Genomic DNA, 23201 nt, shown 5'->3' with positions numbered 1-23201 from the left:
CAATTTTAGAGCTGTATGCTTTAAAAAAAAAAAACAAACTTTGAAAACCTTGGCTGTGAATATGGAATATCCATTTCAGAGCAAAGATCATGTCAGGTCCTGAGGGACATGATCTTCATCTCTATGACATGAGTGAAACCTGGATGGTTAAACTGTTTTTTATTTGGGGTGCACAAAACTTGCTTCAGATATCTGTAAAACTTAAATATGTCCCTTTAAGTAAAAGTGAAAGTGTTAGTTGCTTAATCGTGTCCGCTCAGTCCCCATGAACTGTAGCCTGCCATGCTCCTCTGTCCATGGGATTCTCCAGCAAAAATACCACAGTGGGTTGCCATTTCTTCTACAGGGGATCTTCCCATCTCAGGGATCGAACCTGGGTCTCCTGCATTGCAGGTGGATTCTTTGCCATCTGAGCCAGTTAAGTAGTTGATGAAACAACCAAAACTGTTACAGATATGATTGGTAGTTCTGAACATGATAATGCTCTCCAAGAAAAATAAAATTAGCACATAGCAAACAATGAGTAAAGATCTACATTGTGTCCATGTAAGAAATCGGACATGTTCAGGTCCTTATGCTTAACTTGAGCAGACTAGATGTGCATATTCTTACGGTATTGAAAGCCACTTACTTTAAATAGGCTTAGGTGTTGACGGTGAGCCCCCAAAGTAATTATAAGATAATCGCTGCAATAATTTTTTTCAAACCACACCTCAGGCAATTTAAAAGAACTTTTGTTGGCCGCAGTTCCTTAATTAGAACCCTGGGAGTCACAGATGATGTCTCAGAGTTCAGGAATTCTTTGCATTTTAGGAAGTTAATATGGTACATGTAACATTTACTGTGTAACCTGCCGTGGATTCTGGTGCAACATTCAGTAATGACATAGATGACTATTTCTATAGCAAACGCATGAGTGGTCACAGATAGTAGGATTAAAAAAAAAAGGATCATAAAATGTCTTCCCATCAGTTCAGGTCACAAAACTATAGAATGTTCCAGAACTTTTGAAATATCAGAATTGAAGACAAGGGATTGTGGACCTGTAAATGAACAATAAGTAAATAAATGGATCAATATCTACCTTTTCTGGAGGGAAAAAGTAAAAGCCAAACAACACATCCAGGAAACATCACTGTTAAAGGATTTTAAGCCCATCATGTAAATGACTTGTTTCTTTCAGTTTATGTAAGATTTAGAAATTTAAAATAAAGAAGGCCTATCTATGTGGCTTAAAAAAAAAAAACTGGTTTAAACAATTTTAGAAGTGGCACCTCCCATCTATAAAAGCTTAGACCTTCAGCCTGTCTCTGAACACCTGCTGCTGTTGCTGGGGGATCCTGGGAGAGTGGACTTCTGTGTGAGGAAACAGCCCTCATCAGTACGTTTCGCTGCTGCGCTTCATGACGCGCGTGGCGCTCTGAGGTGGTTCTTGCATATGTGCTGTGCTAAGTCACTCAGTCGTGTCCAACTCTTTGCAACCCTATGGACTTTAGCCCGCCAGGCTTCTCTGTCTGTGGGATTCTCCAGGCAAGAATACTGGAATGGGTTGCCGTGCCCTCCTCCAGGGGTTCTTCCCGACCCAAGGATTGAGTCCCTTGTGTCTCCTGCACTGGCAGGCAGGTTCTTTCCCACTGAGCCACCTGGGAAGCCCGAGGTGGTTCTTACTGTACTGCAAAACGGGCACTTACCAGCACCTCCATGGGAATTGATTCAGGTACTGGGAAGGAGCTATACTAGAAAAGTGGGAGAGTCTGCATATTTGCTAATCACAGGCTCTGCTTTAGATTTTGGTCATAAGCCTTAGTAAATTATAAAAAATGTCCTAACTGACAGAGAAAATGACACTTGATTTAGCTTTCATACTTTTGAAAATCAATCATATGATCTTGTCCCTTCTGTATGGACACTGAAAGCTTTGTTTTCAGTATTTTCTACAGAATGCTCTCAAATATCTACCTGATAAACCTCAGTGGAAGCTTTCACCTGAACTGTGGATGCAGGGAAATAATCAGATTATTTTTTATCTTGCTGTAAACAAAGTTCAAAAAAGATTTCTGAAATGCAGATAATCTTGATCCTGCCTTTTCCTGCTACCTAGAATTATTTTGCAGAGCCCTGTGAAGTTGCTCAAGCATGTTACTTATAACATTTAAGCACTAGAGTTTGCCAAAATACTCGAATAAACATCATGATTTGACTGAAGAATTATGGAGAAATTGTGGAGAATGGTTAAACCTGCAGATACTTTTTAGAATAACTGATCATATACAATAGGTGCTACTTTTTAGAAACAAGTTTTGCTTCAAATGTAAATTTACTACATCATTTCATATGTATTCATTTATTTAACAAAACTACTGCTAGGGTTTTCTGAATGTTCATAAACAAAAAGTTGCCATGGACATCTATGTCCACATATTTTTGTACACTTGTCCAATTATATCCTTAGGGTAAAATTCTAAAATTGAAATTTCAAAGTCATGTGCTTTTAAAATCTTGCTGTATGTTTTAAATTGCCTTCCAGAGAGTTTCTACTAATTTACATTCTCATTAACTATATATAAAAGTGAACTTCCTCACTGGCAGCTTAAAATGTGTCTTATTGTAATTTGCCAAATATCTTTTCATATTTATTGCCAAATTTCAAATTTATTCTTTCTATAAAAGAATGGTTCATCTTCTTTGCCAACTGATTTCATTTTTTCTTAATACTATCTAAGAGCTTTTTATTTACTAAGGGTATTTATTTCTGCTTTGAACTATTTGTTGTAAAGATCTTCCAGGTTTTTTTTTTTTAACACCCAGTTTTTCTATATCTAATGTCATAGCTAGCAAACATCTTCTCTATTAAAATTTTTTTTTAAGTTTTTATTTTATTCTGTTTTTATGTTTTATCCTTTGCATTGAAATATTTGGAAAGTATGAAGCAAAGACCTCACTAATTTTTTTTGTCAAATAGTGGACAAATTTTTGGTACCATGTATTGAATGCTTCTTTCCTTGTTGATTCTTAAATGACACATTTATCATAAACTATCCATACGTTTTTCCTCATTGCTGTGCCTGTCCTTTTGGCAGCAGTACCAAATTGTTTCAAAATATATATGCATATGTATATATAGTCGGTTTTCTGAACTTCTTTGTAAAAGTTTTATTAGTTATAATAATGATGCATTTAGTTTTCCAGATGAAATTTAGAATCATTTTAGAATACTGTCTCCTCCCTCCTCCCCCATCACCATTTTTTCTCTACTGAGCAGTTTGTTTGGATTTGCATTACAGTCCAGTTTCATTTTGAGTCATCAGATAATTTTTATGCATGTACTTTTCTGTAAAGTGTTTGTGTGAAATGAATAAGATATTTTGTTCCTTGAAAAATTGTTATACGAGATGATCTTGGTCTTTAAGACATGTTTGTACTGCTGAATCGTGTCATGATTTTTGTGAAACTGGCTTGTGAACTAGTTCAGATAGTGTCATATGCTGAATATCTACATATATTTCTAATGAAGAATTATGAGAAAATATAATAAAATAGACACCAGTTCTGCATCCTTGGAGAGAAAATGGAATAGAGCTGGATACAAATGCTCTATAATTACTATCAGGAAGTTTAAAAATTGCAGCCCTGTTCTAATTCTGTGAAGTTTGTTGGTTGCTTAGTGTTAAAATATCTTTTTTTTCTTATGACGATTTCAGGCTGTTTTTAAAGTGGGATGTGTCAGTGTTGACTAAACTGAAGAAGTAGAGACTGGTTAGTTTACCTAAAGAAGAGTGTGCGGTACAAGTGAGATTTGAATGGGGTTTTGAAAGAGAGACGAGTCGCTGTTCCAGTAGAGAAGCGTTAGCGTGGCTCAGAGGTCAGGGCCAAGGAGCCGTGTTTTTGAACAGACCTAAAGCTCTGGAAATAGATGGGGAAACAGTGGAAACAGTGTCAGACTTTACTTTTTTGGGCTCCAGAATCACTGCTGATGGTGACTGCAGCCATGAAATTAAAAGACGCTTACTCCTTGGAAGGAAGGTTATGGCCAACCTAGATAGCATGTTTAAAAGCAGAGACATTACTTTGCCAACAAAAGTCCGTCTAGTCAAGGCTATGGTTTTTCCAGTGGTCATGTATGGATGTGAGAGTTGGACGGTGAAGAAAGCTGAGCACCGCAGAATTGATGCTTTTGAACTGTGGTGTTGGAGAAGACTCTTGAGAGTCCCTTGGACTGCAAGGAGATCCAATCAATCCATCCTAAAAGAGATCAATCCTGGGTGTTCATTGGAAGGTCTGATGTTGAAGCTGAAGCTCCAATACTTTGGCCACCTCATGCGAAGGGTTGACTCATTGGAAAAGACCCTAATGCTGGGTAGAATTGGGGGCGGGAGGAGAAGGGGACGACAGAGGATGAGATGGTTGGATGGCATCACCGACTCGATGAACATGGGTTTGGGTAGACTCCGGGAGTTGGTGATGGACAGAGAGGCCTGGCGTGCTGCAATTCATGGGGTCGCAGAGAGTCGGACACGACTGAGCGACTGAACTGAACTGAACTGAACTGAAAGCTCTGGAGCTGGCAGTGACTAGAGTTGAGAAGACAAGAGGAGGCAGTGGGGAAAGGCCCAGATTCCATGTGACTCTCGCAATCCTTAGGCTGAGTTAAGAGGGAGGTACAGATGAGGATGTGCTGTATCTCCAGTGCCTAGAACAGAGGCAACCTCTAACGGTGTGTGGAAAAGGAAAGAGGAGACTGAAAGGTAGATTGGAGCTCAGTTAGACGTGGGGGTCGCGGGATGAGTATTTGTAAGCTCTGAAGGATTCTCTGCTGAAAACAGAAATGCTCTGGGCTTTAGAAACTTCCTAGTAGTTAAAAAAAAAAAAAAAAATCCACCTGGCAATGCAGGAGATGCCAGAGATGCGGGTTCAATCTCTGGGTTGAGAAGATCCCCTGGAGATGGAAATGGCAACCCACTCCAGTATTCTTGCCTGGAGAATCCCATGGACAGAGGAGCCTGGTGGACTAGAGTCCATGGGGTCACAAAGAGTCGGACACGAACGAGCAACTGAGCATGCATGCTTTAGAAAGCTGAATTCTGAGAGCAGAATGTGAACATTCTGGAGGAGAGTAAGGTGGAAAGCAGGCCTCGTAACATTTCATGACATTTTTATCATGGCAGAATAATCAAAGCTTTGAGGATGTGTCCTGTCGAAGTACTGTACCTTTATCTTAGTAAATACTGGAATGCATTGCCATTCCCTTCTCCAGGGGATCTTCCCAACCCAGGGGTCGAATCTGGGTCTTCCACATTGCAGGCAGAGCCTTTACCTTCTGGGCTTACAGGGAAGCCTCATCTTAGTAAAGGAATCCACAGACTCTGGTTTGGAGCCAATCTGGCCCACAGCCCCTTCTTACAAATAAAGTTTTATTGGAACACAGCATCACCTGTTCAGTTACGTATAATGTATGGTTGATTTGGTGCCACAACAGCAGAGATGAGTAGTCAGGACAGAGATCACATGGCTGGCAAAGACTGAAATATTTACTGTCTGGTCATTTGAGAATATATTTACTGATCTTTGTCTTAGAATATTGTTCTTAGTAGTTAGTGTTGCCATTCTGGACAATTAATGTAATTAGAAGAGCTCACACAAGTTGTGTACGGATAGTCTGAAAGAGGGGCAAGTGACAGTGTTGATCACTTAGTTGTGTCCGACTCTTTGCTACCATGGGTTGTAGCCCGCCAAGGCCCTCTGTCCATGGAATTCTTCAGGCAAGAATACTGGAGTGAGTTGCCATTTTCTTCTCCAGCATGGATAGTCTAAGAAAGATCAATTAGGTCATGTCACTTTCTATGAAGAAATATACCAAAACATTGTATCATGTTGAAGCCCACCTCTTCAGTCACTGACTTGATTACCTTATTTTTGTTTCTAGTTCTGCCTCCATTTCTGTGGTCATTTTCACTGCCACCGGCTACACTGAACATCTACTCACTTCTGATCCTGTCTGACTTCTCCTACTACCTGTAGTCAAGAAATCAGAATACCAGTGCTGAATATCATGTTTAGATATACTTGCTACGTACTCAGGAAGAGGAGTTTCTCAGCCAGCTGCTTTAAGTTCTCCCAGCTTGTTTCCTCTCTATGTTCCCCAGAGTGCCCCCCCTCTTCAGAACTCTCCCCAGTCCACACCTCTTTTTCTCTCTGTCTCTTTGTTCCCCTCTCTTACAGTGTCTTTTCTACTGGAGCCCTGTGGTGGCGTGGAGTCTCTAACTTGTTCAGGCACCTGAATTATTCCAGTTCTTCTGATTTCCCTCTAGAACCTGGCTTTAGGGGTCAACTATTTGACAGCTCGCCATGTTTAGGAAAGTCTAGCCATTTTTCAGGGGCTTCTCAGGTGCCCAAGTGGTAAAGAATCTGCTTGCCAATGCAGGAGATTCAGATTTGATCCCTGGGTCAGGAAGGTCCCCTGGAGAAGGAAATGGCCACCCACTGCAGTATCCTTGCCTAGAGAATCCCATGGACAGAGGAGCCTGGCGGGCTGCAGTCCACGAGGTCACAAAGAGTCAGACATGGCTTAGAGACCAAACAACAAGCCATTTTTCAACCAAATCAATCACAGATTTAAAAAAATGTAAACCTTCATGTGTGTGTTTAGGTGAACATACAACTGATTTCTTCAGAGACTTTACAAACTGACTCTTCAAATACATTTTGAAGGACTGAGAGAGTAGTTAGGAAGCATTGGAGGTTTCGTGGAAAAGCTGTCTTGAGCCCTTTGCATATTAAGGAGCCCTTGTGTATTAAATTTTAGTTATTTTATGAGGCATTCATGAGGGTGGTGGTACTCATAAAGGCAGTTCAGAGGCACAGGAGAAAAGTTAAGGACGAGACTATACATACAGGAGTTATATGTCTCCTAGGTTAAAGACAGAGAAGTTATTTTCATGGTGAGAACTTCTGAAGTCCTGTAAGCAAAGCATGTAATACTTGCTTTGCTTCAGTATTTAAGTAATGGATGACTTAGTTATTTAATCTGACTCGCACTTACTGAGGACGTACTATGTACCCTGGACTATTGTGCTAGATGCCAGAAATGATTGAGGCTCACTTTCTGCCCTTGAGGAACCCCCAGAGTGGAAGGAAGAAGTCAGAAGCATAAACACTACTTGCCATTGATAATGTCACAGCGGGTGAACTTTTTCAGAGGAAGTGCCAGCAAACATCCAGAAGGAGGACTGGGGAGAAAAGAAATGACGTGAAGCAAAAAGCATTTGAGCCTTGTTAGAGGAGATAGTTGACCACACTATGGAAATTGAGATTAAATACAAGAAATTAAAATCAAGATTGAAGACAAGAGGCTGTGGAAAAGCAAGGGCCCTGGGTGATCTCAGAAGAACTGAGATTTCAGTTTTTCAAGAGGGTGTGCTGTTTTATAGCCTCACCCTCTTTGTATAAATATGAATGATAGGTATGTGTATTGCTTATGTATAATAATATATCACATTTTAACTTAAGTGAATGTGTTATACAGTATATATTGTATTTATATAGAGTTCAGTTCAGTTCAGTCACTCAGTCGTGTCCGACTCTTTGTGACCCCATGAACCACAGCACGCCAGGCCTCCCTGTCCATCACCAACACCTGGAGTCCACCCAAACCCGTGTCCATCGAGTCGGTGATGCCATCCAACCATCTTGTCCTCTGTCGTCCCCTTCTCCTCCTGTCCCCAATCCTTCCTACCATTAGGGTCTTTTCCAATGAGTCAACTCTTCGCATGAGGTGGCCAAAGTATTGGAGTTTCAGCTTCAACATCAGTCCTTCCAATGAACACCCAGGACTGAACTCCTTTAGGATGGACTAGTTGGATCTTCTTGCAGTCCAAGGGACTCTCAAGAGTCTTCTCCAACACCACAGTTCAAAAGCATCAATTCTGCGGCGCTCAGCTTTCTTCACCATCCAACTCTCACATCCATACATGACCAATGGAAAAACCGTAGCCTTGACTAGACGGGCCTTTGTTGGCAAAGTAATGTCTCTGCTTTTAAATATGCTATCTAGGTTGGTCATAACCTTCCTTCCAAGGAGTAAGCGTCTTCTAATTTCATGGCTGCAATCACCATCAGCAGTGATTTTGGAGCCCCAAAAAATAAAGTCTGACACTGTTTCCACTATTTCCCCATCTATTTCCCATGAAGTGATGGGACCAGATGCCATGATCTTAGTTTTCTGAACGTTGAGCTTTAAGCCAACTTTTTCACTCTCCTCTTTCACTTTCATCAAGAGGCTCTTTAGTTCTTCACTTTCTGCCATAAGGGTGGTGTCATCTGCATAGCTGAGGTTATTGATATTTCTCCCGGCAATCTTGATTCCAGCTTGTGTTTCTTCCAGCCCAGCATTTCTCATGATGTACTCTATATATAAGTTAAATAAGCAGGGTGACAATATACAGCCTTGACGTACTCCTTTTCCTATTTGGAACCTGTCTGTTGTTCCATGTCCAGTTCTAACTGTTGCTTCCTGACCTGCATACAAGTTTCTCAAGAAACAGGTCAGATGGTCTGGTATTCCCATCTCTTTCAGAATTTTCCACAGTTTATTGTGATCCACACAGTCAAAGGCTTTGACATAGTCAATAAAGCAAAAATAGATGTTTTTCTGGAACTCTCTTGCTTTTTTGATGATCCAGTGAATGTTGTCAATTTGATCTCTGGTTCCTCTGCCTTTTCTAAAACCAGCTTGAACATCTAGAAGTTCATGGTTCACGTATTGCTGAAGCCTGGGTTGGAGAATTTTGAGCATAACTTTACTAGCGTGTGAGATGAGTGCAATTGTGTGGTAGTCCGAGCATTCTTTGGCATTGCCTTTCTTTGGGATTGGAATGAAAGCTGACCTTTTCCAGTCCTGTGGCCACTGCTGAGTTTTCCAGATTTGCTGGCATATTGATTGCAGCACTTTCACAGTATCATCTTTCAGGATTTGAAATAGCTCAACTGGAATTCCATCACCTCCACTAGCTTTGTTCGTAGTGATGCTTTCTAAGGCCCACTTGACTTCAAGCCAGGATGTCTGGCTCTAGGTGAGTGATCACACCATCGTGATTACCTGGGTCGTGAAGATTTTTTCTACAGTTCTTCTGTGTATTCTTGCCACCTCTTCTTAATATCCTCTGCTTCTGTTAGGTCCATAGCATTTCTGTCCTTTATCGAGCCCATCTTTGCATGAAATGTTCCCTTGGTATCTCTAATTTTCTTGAAGAGATCTCTAGTCTTTCCCATTCTGTTGTTTTCCTCTATTTCTTTGCATTGATTGCTGAGGAAGGCTTTCGTATCTCTTCTTGCTATTCTTTGGAACTCTGCATTCAGATGGGAATATCTTTCCTTTTCTCCTTTGCTTTTCACTTCTCTTCTTTTCCCAGCTATTTGTAAGGCCTCCTCAGACAGCCATTTTACTTTTTTGCATTTCTTTTCCATGGGAATGGTCTTGATCCCTGTCTCCTGCACAATGTCACGAACCTCTGTCCATAGTTCATCAGGCACTCTTTGTCTATCAGATCTAGCCCCTTAAATCTATTTGTCACTTTCACTGTATAATCATAAAGGATTTGATTTAGGTCATACCTGAATGGTCTAGTGGTTTTCCCTACTTTCTTCAATTTAAGTCTGAATTTGGCAATAAGGAGTTCATGATCTGAGCCACAGTCCGCTCCCGATCTTGTTTTTGCTGACTGTATAGAGCTTCTCCATCTTTGGCTGCAAAGAATATAATCAATCTGATTTCAGTGTTTACCATCTGGTGATGTCCATGTGTAGAGTTTTCTCTTGTGTTGTTGGAAGAGGGTGTTTGCTATGACCAGTGCGTTCTCTTGGCAAAACTCTATTAGCCTTTGCCTTGCTTCATTCTGTACTCCAAGGCCAAATTTGCCTGTTATGCCAGGTATTTCCTGAGTAGAATATTTTATATATAACATTTATTATATATATTTTAATATACTATATAATATATACTTAATATATATATAATTGTTTATATACAATTAACTAAGGCTCAGGAAATGGTAGGAATTTGCTAAGGAGTTTAGATTATCTAAATCAATTCTTAAACAGGTTGTTATTTAGTCACTAAGTCGTGTCCAACTCTTTTGGACCCCATGGACTGTAGCCCTCCAGGCTCCTCTGTCCATGGGATTCTCCAGGCAAGAATACTGGAGTGGGTTGCCATTTCCTTCTCCAGGGGATCTTCCTGACCCAGGGATTGAACCGGCATCTCCTGCATTGCAGGCAGATTCTTTACCGCTAAGTCACCAGGGAAGCCCTTTACAACAGGTAGTACTATTACAATACCAACATTTTCCAGACGACGCTGTTCAAGGTTACACAGGGGGTAAATGGCACTCAAACTCAGGCCTGCCCTACAGGAATGAGTTCGGAGGAGCCTTTGGACTAAGTTTAAGAGATCAGATTTGTCGGTAAGATGAACTGAAAGGAAACAGATGGGCCCTTTTTCATGATGGGGGTGAGGGCAGGAGAAAGAGAACACGCAGAATAGAGGGAGGCAGTGTGTGGGGTAGAGGCCAAGCACAGGCTTTTATCTCTTTTCTTTTAAGGTTTATTTATTGGTTATTTTTGGCTGCGCTGGGTCTTTTTTGCTGTGCTGGCTTTTCTCTAGATGCGCCAAGTGTGGGCTACCCTCTAGTTGCAGTGCGCGAGCTTCTGATTGCGGTGGCTTCTCTTGTCACGCAGCACCGGCTCCATGAGCGCAGGCATACGGGCCCAGCCCCTCCTCGGCATGTGGGACCCTCCCGGAGCAGGGATTGAGCCCAGGTGCCCTGCGTTGGCAGGTGGATTCTCAACCACTGGACCACCAGGGAAGCCCCAGGCATCGGCTTTGAGGTCAAGCCTAACTGGATTCCTATCCTGGCTCTGCCAGCCACGTGGCACTGATCAGGCTACATCTCCACCCCGAGTGTCGCCGGGTGTCCAGAGGAACACCATCTTCTGGCTTGTTCGTACCTGTGTAAAGGACCTGCAGTTGTTCACGGCTCACGGAGGGCAGTTACGATAAGTGCTACCGTCCCTGTTACCCTGACTGCCCCTCTTAGTCCACATTCCTCCTCCTACTTCTCCTCGTACTGCTATTACCACCACTGTTGCTACTACTATTATTGTCTGTTCCTTTTTTTTCAGAACAACTTTTTATTGAAGCATGGTTGGTTTACAGTGGTTTTATCAGTTGCAGGTGTACAGCAAAGTGATTCAGTTATACGTATATATGTTTTACCTTTGTCAGATTCTTTTCCATTGTAGGTTATTACAAGATTGAATGTAGTTGTGTGTGCTATACAGTAGGAGCTTGTTATTTATCTAATTTGCATACAGTAGTGTGTATCTGATAACCCAAACTCCTACTTCATCCCTCCCCCTCTGCTACTAGTACTATTATTGTTATTATTATGAGCAGCAACAGTAGTAGGAATGACTAATGGAATAGATTTATGCTAAAACAACAAAACAAAACCCAGAAAGATTTTAAGTCCTCAATTTGATCAGTACCAACAATTCATCTCTGTTGATTTCAATATTTAGTGAGCCGTTGCCAAGGCAGATCTTAGTACGAGACACGATGGGGAGTTAAAATAGGGATCAGACATTGGCTCGTTTAACTGATATAAACTGATTTGACCTTCATGCCATATATTCCTGAAAGAGAACTTTAGGAGAGAAACTGTTAATGCACATCGGATGCAGACCCTCTTGAAGTAAGAGGCCACGTGGCGCTCTGGAAGGATAGTCAGGACTTAATTTCATGATGACTTGGAGATTTCTTTATGCATTTTCTGCTTCTCCAGATAACCTCCATTTCCTCATGTCAGGCAGTAGGCTGTCATCTTATGTACAAGATTTAGAGAGTTATCAGAATATTTCAGCAAATCCCATACTGTTGGCTACTGAACTTTACAGGAGCGCCTATGTGAGGTGCTGGTCAGTAAGCAGGATGAGTGGGATTCTGGCCCCCGTCTGCTGGAAAAACAGTCTCTACGTGAAAACTGGTTTTATAGACTCTTGCTTAGAGGGGAAGGTATTTATAACAACCCTTGAAATGGAACCTCTCCCACCCAATATGAAGAAGAATGACATCTGACAGTTTGCTCTTCCTTTATTTACTAAAATAGCAACCTGGCCAAATATACTTTGCAGCAGATTTATTATAGCCACATGTTTATATTTATAGGAGAAGTGGTGCTAATTCCCTAGTATGTTAACAGGTCTTATTCAAATTTGTTCTATTTTTACTTTGGAACAAAATTGCTGAAGAGAAACATTTTAAGGCAAGTAGTGATTACAGCATACTTATCAGATTATATATTAAATAAACTTCCTGAACTGAGAAGGTGCATAAACTGAAAAGCAGGTAGTTATCTTAAATTCTATATTGTTTATGTAAGATTTCTTCAAATCCACTTATACTGTAGGTTATTCCTTGCTTTTGTGTTTTCTTTTGGCTAAATTTCTACTTTCTCACTAACAAATGTAATTCTCTTTTTAATATGTAGTAGATGACCCAAGATTTCAGGATGGAATTTCACAACCCAAAGAAATACCTCTTCACTTTATTGTATACAATAAATTATGTATTTTTAAAATTTGAGAGGTAGTCAGACAGGTGAATGCATAAATCTTGTCAACGCTTGGGCAGTTGTAATTTCCATACCAAAATGCAGGAGTTTTTTACCTATTACTGTTGTACATTAAGTAATAGTTACCATGGCAACCTTTGCATCATATTATAACATTTAAATGTAAGATATTGTGTTTTTATAGGAAAAGACAAATACATTTGAATTTTGTTTTTTTGAATGTTTGGTAAAATATTATCACTACTAAAAAGACTAATTTTGTTCAAGGTCAAATTGAATTCTTTGTGAGTTATGCAAATTTCCAGCCAAAACCATGAAGTACATTCATCTGTTTTTTGGGATGTCATGGGGGAAGCAAAGATTTTTTTTTTAAATTGTATTTGAAAAATACTGCATAATACCATTTAGTGCCTATAATTGGCCTTGCAAAGAGAAAACCAAAAATTGAACTGTATTTAATGTCATTTTTCAGTGGCTAATGCAGTGGTAAGAATTTGAATGAACACATCACATGATTTATCAAATTCTACTAAATACAATGCATTTGTTATTTTTGCATACCCAGTTGGTTAATTGTGACTAGTTTTGATCTCACGTATAGTTGAATTAACTGAAGCAGTTTGCTTGTGCTTGCAAAAGAGCAAAATGAAATGAGCCGTTGACGTAATCCTTTTGGCAGTTCCAGGAAAATGGCCACTTAAGCTGAAATTATCGAGATTGATTGTTGGCCAGTTTTTTTTTATTAAGTATGGAAGAAAACTAGCCATTTCTTGTTGCCAGCGTAGCTCTAGGCCATGAGGATATCATCACTGTTTATATAGACTACTATATTTAACTCTTTTTCAGGTTTTTACTAGTGATTTTTCAAAATTATTATCTCAGTATATACTTTTCATCTGAAAGTGGTGTAGGGGCTTTAACGGACATTCACAACTTTTGAGGCATCTTTTAAATAATAATCAGTGGATCATAACACAGGGCCATGAATTGGAGGAAGGAGAGTAACTGTCCTGGACTACGGCTCAGTTGGACATTGTGCATATGTTGTTTCACCTGCTCCTGATAATTCTGTCATAGAACTTTTATTATTCCCTTCTTACAGAGGAGGGAAACACGGTTTAGAGCAGTCGCATAACCAAATGTCAGGCACATTGCTTGTACGCCTCTGAGCTAGAGTCCAACCTATCTGTCTCACCTCAAAGTCCTCCATCTTTCCTTGCAGGGTTTGGATTCAACTAAAATGTTTGGATTCAACTTCTGACTTGTTTCAGTGGGCATTATACTTTTCAAGTAGAAATGACAAACATCGACCCAAATCCTTAAAAGAAAATCTTTGCTAAAGGATAATTTCAATAATTTGCATTTCTCTCCAGCACAATAGCAATCTGTTAAGTCCCTGTTTACAAAAGTTGTCCTTACCATCCTACCTTTCTAAGTTTCCCAAGTCCTCTTTTGTTGAAACCAAGCATAAGATCGAGATCAAAGTAAACTACTAAAGGTGCCTTCCTAGACCTTCAGGTGTAAGGAATAAAGGCTGTCCAGAACCTGACCTTCAGTTTTGAGTTTTGCAGTTCAAAAGTGGACAGGTGGAAATACAGTGTTCTTCATTGCCCTTTGGTGCGAGATATATTCTGGGTTGCGGAGTAAGTGCCAAGAGCAGCAAAATTATCACCCCCTCCTGCTACTGTAGAAACTCAGCAATGGCCCTTCTGTGGTCAAAATGGCAAATTCAGCAGCAGCTATTTGACAGGGATTTGCAAAAACTTCCCCATGGCTGTTAGGAATCTTTATTCAGCAGTGTCTTCAAAAACCCGATTCTGTGCAGAATTAACTGTGTACAAATGACCTCAGTTGTGAATTTCCTTTAAGTCTTTTAAACAAATCTAATTTATAATTTTTCTCAATGTGAATTTTGCATTTGGCACTTCAGTCTATTAGATCCATCTACATACATCCTGCATTTGTAAGTTTTAGAGTGGTTCAGAATTTTATTTCTGTATTAACGTAAAGCCTTCTAAAATTCCTGCCTATAAAAGAGTCAGTTCACCATACAAAGCCACTATACATCACTTAGGTTTGTGATGAAAGAATGGAATTGCAGCTGTGTGAGTACTAGAATACCCAAACATGAATTAGACTCACAAGCATTTGGCAATAGTTCAGAAAAGGAGCTTAATCTGGTTTCATCTGAGACTGCTTTTCTCTGTTCTCTAACATCCCCCCAAGATGTTGTGTCTGATATCGGATCACAACGTAATGGAAGTGACGCAAAATCAGAGAAAGCCCTAAGAAACCAGGGCCACTTTTGATTTTCCCCCGAGATTTTTTTCCCACTCCTACTTTTTTTTTTCTCTCTCCCAGATTTCAACTCTGAAATTCCAGGTCATTCACCTTTGAGATGAATTAATTATAAGCCAAAAAGCAGCATTCATCGTACTCTGATCTCACTCATATCTATAATTAAGGGTAAATATAATCTTCCTTTTTAGAAATGTACCACCCACCCATTACATTTAAAGTGCTGACTGAAATGAAATAATAGTTCAGTGCAAGATGATTTTACTTTAACAAGAAAAAAGTTGATAATTTAAGCTTGAAGCAGTTAGTTCTATTTTTGATTACCATTCAGTTATAAATCTAATTTGAGATATATGCTGCCTTTCTGTTACCCACGTTTTAATTCATGGTTTGTCTTCTTGGTTGCATAAGCAAAGTTTGGTGGTTTATCAAGGATGTTAAAAAAGCTCCCCACAAAGGCAGTGGGGAGCAAGGTTGAGAATGTGCTAGAAAGATAGTCAGAGACCCAGCTCTGATGTGAAACAAACAAAAAGTTTCTTTGAAAGGCCCCTTACGGAATCGCTGCATTTGGCATTTGAGTGGCTGTGTTGGGCCTGGGTCTTTGCTGAAGAATTGATTGCAGAGGATGGACGAACCCCCCACCCCCACCCCGTCAGTGTTTAAATTGGGTTGACTAAGTCACTATATTTTTTCCTTTGGTTAGGGTATTTTAACTCTTAAAATGGCTGGTCTTTGGACGAAAATAAGGAGCGAATAAGGGGAAGAGATGGTCGCATCACTTTGCAGGCAGTTAAAACAAATGCTCAACTCTGGCTTTAAGATTTACAGGTTAGCTCTGTGAGATGCCACATCTTGCTTCCAGTGTTTCCTGGCAGACCAGGGCGGCTCTCTACTGGGACCCAGAGTAACCGCAGAGCATGAGCTTGCAGAATTTGAAAAACCTAAAACCTCTATAATCCTATTTAAGGCAAAGATGAATTTGCCCATTTTGAAAGTAGACTTAAGCTTTCGCACTTTTGTTAAGTATAAATTTGTCTTCAGATGTATAACATATGTATATACGTATGTATTAAAAGTATACGCACATATAAATGTGTATGTGTACATGTAGGTAAATTCATATGTAAAGGAATGCTTTATTCATTTTGTGCAATATTTAATTTTACCTTGCTCAACTGAATGGCTTTAAGTTTTTAAAATTCACAAACTCAGGTTTCCAGCCAGTGGAAAAAAATTTTTTTATCTTTCTCATGGCTGAAGAGAGTTAAGTACGTGACGTAAAGGCTAAACAATAGTAAATGGTCATTGTTCATTTTACAAATGTGCTTTACAATAAGAACACACATATTTTTATCTTAATTTTTCCCTTGGGGGGTGATGAGGGCCTCCCTTAAGTGTGAGGAAATGCTTATTTTTGTATGCTTTAGAAGAATGATTCTATTGTCTGAGTGAAAAAGAAAAAGGAACAAACATATCTAAAAAGAAAGAAACAGGAATGTGCTTTGTCCAAAAAAAAAAAAAACAGGAGCCACTAAATGTTTGTAAGTGCTGTCTGCTCTCAGTCCTGTGTCGCTACACATAGTTCATGTTCATAGAGTTGGATGCCTGATTTATTTACAACTGGTCCATGAAATGACTGTCTTTAAAATTAACAACAATGAGGTCAGCTACAGCCAGTTAGCTATCTAGTTATCATTTTATATTTTTCACAGCTCTGTTGTGAATACTGCTCACAGTACAGCAAGCCTGTTTGTTTTTATGTTGACCTATTGAATGCATCTACTTTCTTGAGAGGGAAAACCTTTGCCACTAGGACCAACAAGAATTAAGCAATGGTTAAGCTCATTAAAAAGACAAGCAAGCATTTCAACCTATCTGCTCAGCCCTTTGGGGGTTATTTTGTATAATTTTAGGAAAAGAAAATTGCAGAAATAAGGGTGATATCTAAACTATGAAGTTACCAGTAAGATCATTTTCAAACTCCTCTTTACAGTGAAATGAAGGCTCATTTGTAGATTTCCCAAAATGTAAAGAGGTTGTGATGTAAATCATTTACGGCTTTATTGATGGGAATTGCAAAGAAAACTTGGACTTAAATCTATTTATCAAGAGCGAAATTTCAGGTTGAGATTCTAAAATTTTTAAATGCCAGTCCTAAAGTGATTAAAAAAATTTTGATGTTACACTGTTGGTTTCCTGATTTATTGGAAACTATTGTAAAGAGCTCTCTGGTTTAGTTTGTCATTGGCTTGCATTTTGTTTTCTTTCCTAAATTCGGAAGAGGCAGTAATTGAATATGCGAATGTCAAATTTCTGTCTGGTAAATGATCCGGGTTGTCTCAGGTATTTGGTAAATATTAAGATACCAAATGAGTTTATACTCAAAATGCCCTTCTGTCCTAAAATCTCATCCTCAAAATTTTAAAGTAACATTTATTATGTGTCTTAAACTGGAAAAGTCTTAAACTGGAAGCAGTGAAGGCAAGCTTGTCAGTAGCTGATTAGTCCTTTATATATTACTCCTCCAGCAGTGACAAAAATCCCTCAGAATAGAGGGATTCTCTTTATGATATTTAAGCTATATGGTAGTGGAGAAGGGAGGTTTGAATTTTTGATTTTCCAGCTTATGGGTCATATTTGACCAACTGCTTTCACCAGAAGACATGCCACTTTGTTGAGCTATTTAGGAATCAAAAAGACTGTCTTAATTTAAAACAAGGACCCTTTGTTTTAGTTGGTGACTGCCTTGTGAAATTTTTCAGTTCTCAGCGGGTTAACCGGGGAACAGGGGCAGAGTCATAATTGGCCTATTTAGAGTATTTTGCATGTGAATAGTGTGTTAGTGAAGCATCTCTAAGTCTGTTGTGAGTGACATGGTGATTAGAATTTAGATTAGGGAAAACACATTCTGTACTTTATCAAGGACAGTAATTAGTTCAGTCAGTAAAAGTTGATTACAAGTAACGATAAAGTTAGATTTTTTAGTACTTAATTTTAAAATTTCTTTATTAAATAGTAAATTTGTTCTTAATATAAATAGTAGTATCTACACTGGTTTTCTTGCTTATCCGAATAATTAAAAGAACAATGTGTTCAATGCAGAGTATAATCAGGCGATTTATATATTGTGGGTAAGTTTCTATGTAGTTTTTAGAGACTGTCATATTATTTAAGTTTTCGTATGTCATCATTTTCGGAAGTTTAGTGATTTGTCACGCCATGATAAGTTAATGATATTTGGGAAAGTTTTCTGGTGTTCAGGTAAACGTTTAATCTGTGGGGATGTGTTTTAGTTTCTGATAGTCCTCAAGAGGGTATTCTGAAGTCCTTTAATGTGTTCCTGTTGGTTTAGGATGCCTACTGTTCCTATAATTTTGGAAGTCAGTGTGAGCATTTTGAATTTCCTCCTGGTTCAGATAGCATTCTGTCTTCTGGGGGTGCGGTGTGAATTCGTGGAGGGTCTCACAGAGAGGCAGAGTTCCCAGTGGATATGAGCATCTATACTCTTCCCCCAGTGTGAGCAGTGGGAGGAAGTTGTGTGCATCCGAAAAATCAGATTCTCCCTGGCTCTTGTTCAGGGAAGGGCATGACTCGTTCCCAGATATGAACCTAACTCTAGATCAAGAAAATTCTAACCTGACATAAATGCCCTTTCCTTACGAGGTGAACATGTCAGTCGTCTTAAAAGATGAAAATCTTGTTTAATGAGCATCACCGTCTACCTTCTTCTCCAAAGTCAAAGAACTAAAAATTCACAAATTTGGAGTAGCTTCTTAGACAGCTTTTCTTTTCCTTTCTGCCGGGTTGGGTTTTAATTGTTTCAGCTTTAGCAGATGCTGTTTCCTTTATTGCATTGGTTTAAGTACTAACAGTCAGTTGGTGAGGGGGGTGGCGAATGTCAAAACTTAACCTTATATGTTTGTTTTTCCTTTTTAACCTTTTAGCAGAGTCTCCTTGGAGGTGACATGGATATGGGCAACCCAGGAACCCTTTCGCCCACCAAACCTGGTTCCCAGTATTATCAGTATTCTAGCAATAACCCCCGAAGGAGGCCTCTTCACGGTAGTGCCCTGGGTAAGGTATTCCTCTCTTTGAATGCCTGAGTGATTATTAGTAATCTTTTTCTTTCTTTCTTAATACCACCCTCTCAACCTATCCTCACTGCACCCCACCCCACCCCCCGAAGCCCCATAAAATTGTGCTCGATCTTCGGGCTCATGATTGCCCCCCCACCCCAGTAATACGTTGAGTGGGTATGTTAACAACTTATAGTAGCAGGAGAACTATTTTGGTGTATGCTTATTTCTTGTTTTCTCTTGGCCGCCCAGCTAAGGAACCTCTTTTAAAAACCAAAGCATTAAAAAGTTAAATCTCTTCATTTTTATGAACGAGGCAGACTTTGATTTCTGCCAGAGGAAAAAGATGGTAGCGGTAGTGACATTTTGCTAAAGTAACGATTTAAGAAAATCTGGTTGAATCTAAATGGCTTCGTGGTGTAATCTGTTTGAGTTAGGAGAATGGGCATGCAGGAGACCTCACAGCCTCCTCATTTTCTTTCAGAGGTTCAGACAAAGAAAGTTCGAAAAGTCCCTCCAGGTTTGCCATCTTCAGTAAGTACTGCTCGTTTCTGCTTTTGTATATTGTTTATTTTGTTCGGCTCTGTATTGATGCCAAGGAGATAGGAGTAAATGAGGTCCCATCCGCCAGAGCGGCATGTTTTATCTAGAATGTGGATGGGGTAGAAGTGACCTGCACCCCCAGCCACCTGACCCACATTGGAGTGATTAATTGCACATCCTGGAAGACAGGGTGGGTGTGTTGATATTCAGCTGGTTAAGCTCTGAAGAGAGCCTTGAAAAGGTGCCTGAAGTTCCAGGAGTTTTACCTGCACAGAGCTTTCAGGAGAATGAGTATTAGTTTCATGTGTTGGTTAAATTCTTTGTCGGTATTATGATGATTTATGGATTTGCATGCGAAAGGAGATTTGTGGAGAGGATTTAGGAAAAATTTACATGGGTTTCAGCCCAGAGAGCAGGGAGAATGTCTCTATTTTCTAGAGAGGGACTGAATAAAGGCTAGGAAGGTAGTTGCCTCGGTGGCCATTTGTGTCTGGAATACCAGGTGGTAACTAGGAAGAATCCAGCTGGAACCAAAAGCATCCTGGGTCTTTTTCATACCTGGAGCTTTGAGCCGGGGTTGCTGGGGGGTCTCTCCACTTGCCAGCGTAACAAAAGTTGGTTGTGATCACAGTTAAATACATGATGTTTTATTTTCAGTCCTTATATATATATATTTATTTATTTATCCTTATATATATACATTTGTTCATATACATGAAAACATGTTTTCAAATTTGGATTCCTAGGTAATTTAATTCTGTTTAGACCTGGTCCGTCCCTAGTAACCCCTCCGTACGCAGAATCAAAGTATGAGTTTCTCTTTTCTGTCCCTGTTTCCTCCTTGCTTTCTCCTGCTTTTTGTCCTTCCTTCCCTCCTGTGATAAGTTTCTCTCTATATATAGATATAGTTTTAATTTAATTTAATTCTGTGCTCTGTAGAGCATTAGTATTCTTTGAAAAGAATGCTAATGAGCCTTATCATAAGTTCTTGTACTCTAAAATAAAATTATATTGAGATTTCTGAAAATAATATTACCAATCAGTGCTTGCATATTAGTTTTTATTTCATTTTTAATAAATTAAAAGAATAATGGGTTTTGCAAATGTGCTAACATTAGATTAACCCAAACACCTGTGTATTTGACTTGATTTCAGTTCAGCTCATCCAAAAAATTATTAAGCAAATATATCAGAATAAGTCTTATCAGGGAAAAAACAAATTTTGTATGCTGATTATCAGAGACTCGGTAATGTTGAAGAAGCATCACAAAATTATCCATAAATATAGAAAAATATTGTGTAAATAAAACTGCCAATGGTGTATAAAATAGTCTCTTTGGACTACCAGTAAGTCATTTAAAAACATACTGAGTGGTTTTATTCTTGTGTTTCTATGTTGTCTTGAAATTGACTAATATCCTGTCAGGTTTTTATAACCATATTTTAAGCTTTAAATTTGTGGTGGATTTAATGTAGATGAAACTTTAGCTTTTAATAGGTTTTATGACAACTTCAAATGATACAGTACTCACAGCTGTTTACATTTGAAACATGTCTGAACCTAATACCGACAGTATTAAATACAATAAGTGGACCTTTGAATATTTTAAAATGATAGAATAAACTCTTCTATAAAAGCAACACAAAAGTTAAAGTTATAGTACACTGTTTATGTCTCATCTTCAAATTAACTTAGTTTATTTTTTTTCAATGCTGAACTAAAGTATGCAGAAATTTGCAGAGTTTCTAAGGAGTGCTTTGGTGTGACATTAGATACTATCGATCCACTTAATCATTGTCAACAACAATTTTTCATAATTCATTGTCAATTTTTAGGTATTTTCTGTAGAGCTAACTGGCTCTACAGAATATGTTACTAGTATAGTTTTTTCTTTGCTGTTAAGACAGTTATGTGTTACTGATACGTTGACATATGTTCAGAACTATAATAGTGTCTTTCCTTGCTTCCCAATAAATCTGGAATTAGGAATTTGTATTACTTGATTTTTGGCTTTTGATGGTCAGTTTAGGATTTCCTCTTCTTTGAGAATTTATGTTAGCTAGATGTTTTAATGGTCCTTAAGGAATATTTGGTATTTTGCTCCATAAAGAACTCTTTTTGAAAGATAAGGAGGAAAACTAAGTTGAAATGAGAATTTTATCCTTGTAATTTTAAAATTTTGTTTTGCTTCTTGTTTGTCTGCTTTAAGCAAGAAGAAGGCAGTTTGGTTGATTTTAGAATTTAGTCATCTGTTTATTGTCATTACTTCAACAAATCTCAGCCCTCTTTTAATAACAGTTTAGCTCAGTTTATATTAGCTTTGTTGTATGAATTGGATTGCTTATTACTGATAACAGAATCCACATGCCTTATCACTGAATAAAATAAATATTTCAATTTCATCTCAAAAAGATGATCTGTATTAGATACTATAACACTTTTGCTCCAGTAGATCTGTATTTCTGTATCTTCAGTCCTCAAATAAAATTATGAATTTTTATCCCATAAAAAGATGCTTCTAAAACTTATCTCAATATCTATGAATATTTTTATGACAGATAAAAAATTGGGGATAATAAAAGGTTTCTTTTGGAGTGATTATGACTAGATAAATACATTTATATGTTTTCATCAATACATATGTACCATGATAAATACTAATAAATCTGTCACAATCTGTTCCGTCAACACACTTTTTTTCTCTCCTTTTCGAAATGGGCCCTTTCTCTTCCTTACCATAAAGGAAAATGTAAGTGGTGACATCTGTAATCAGATACTATTTATGGCACGACTCGGGGACAGAAGCCGGGCTTCTCTCTTGCTACCATTAGGCTGGATCTTTACAGGAAATCGAGAGAGTGAGGGGCTGGCCTGGCCCTGTTTTTGAAAATAACTGCAGCATCTGTGGGAGAGAGAAAACATAAGCCTGGCCCAACGTCGTGTCATGGATCTGGCAGGATCCTTGAATGTGTTTGTACTGTGCACGGCATCAAGAGACCTTGAGTCACTATGGAAGCATGACAGTGATAGGGTGGTGGAAGAACCAGCCTGCAGGGTCGCAGCGCACAGGCGCAGTGGAGGGAAAGGAGTCTGTCCCCTTGGAGAACAGAGGCCTATAGTTAAGAGCTGGGGTGATGTTTTCTTAAAGGAGAAGCTGTGTGAAATTGACAACTACCTAATTGCCCACAAGAGCCCTGCTTAGTACTGCGGAACATTTTTGTGTTCTTGTCTCGTTTTAGTATGTTGCTCTCTTCAGCCACATCTCAATTTCTGATAGCCCTCATCTTTGGATAGGACTTTAACAATACAGCTTTGTTTTTCGTGGATGCGAGGATTTTCTTGCCTAATTTCTCGCATCTGCCCGTGAACTTCTTGTTTGTTTGATTTCCACATCTCGGTTTTTCTTTTTGAAACCATTTGTCATCTTAAACTTAATATTTTTCCACTTTACTGCTCTGTCCAGCAAATTTCCTATCTTGCATAGCCTAATCATCCTACATATTGAGTCATGAATTCATGCAGAGAAAAATATATCATGTTAAATCATATTTTTGGATAAAATGGCCCGTGATTCTTAGAAATTAACATGGAAGCATTAAAATCTAGAAAGCAAAAAAAAAAATTTTTTAATGTGGTGCCGCTTTAAAATATCTTTTT

General features: G+C 38.8%; 1 protein-coding gene across 46 annotated transcripts in view; it reads left to right on the top strand.

Moving 5' to 3' along the window:
* The window catches only part of TCF4 (transcription factor 4), a 380629-nt gene that overhangs the window by 227284 nt on the left and 130144 nt on the right, over window positions 1–23201 (top strand). For 26 of the 46 annotated variants that reach the window (XM_081562873.1, XM_081562882.1, XM_081562862.1 and 23 more), the window contains 2 exons: window positions 18869–18998; window positions 19485–19534. The exons of 5 other annotated variants lie outside the window; for them this stretch is intronic. In XM_081562873.1, the coding sequence (XP_081418999.1) occupies window positions 18869–18998; window positions 19485–19534 (180 nt within the window). The remainder of the gene's footprint in view (window positions 1–18868; window positions 18999–19484; window positions 19535–23201) is intronic. 15 more of the 46 variants (XM_081562885.1, XM_081562871.1, XM_081562877.1 and 12 more) reach the window with 1 other exon arrangement.

The sequence above is a fragment of the Giraffa tippelskirchi genome, chromosome 14 (assembly GCF_054371585.1).
Source record: "Giraffa tippelskirchi isolate mGirTip1 chromosome 14, T2T-mGirTip1v1.2.pri, whole genome shotgun sequence".
Lineage (NCBI taxonomy): Eukaryota > Metazoa > Chordata > Mammalia > Artiodactyla > Giraffidae > Giraffa > Giraffa tippelskirchi.
Note: the sequence above shows the minus strand (reverse complement) of the source record. Positions and strands in the feature narration are given on the sequence as shown.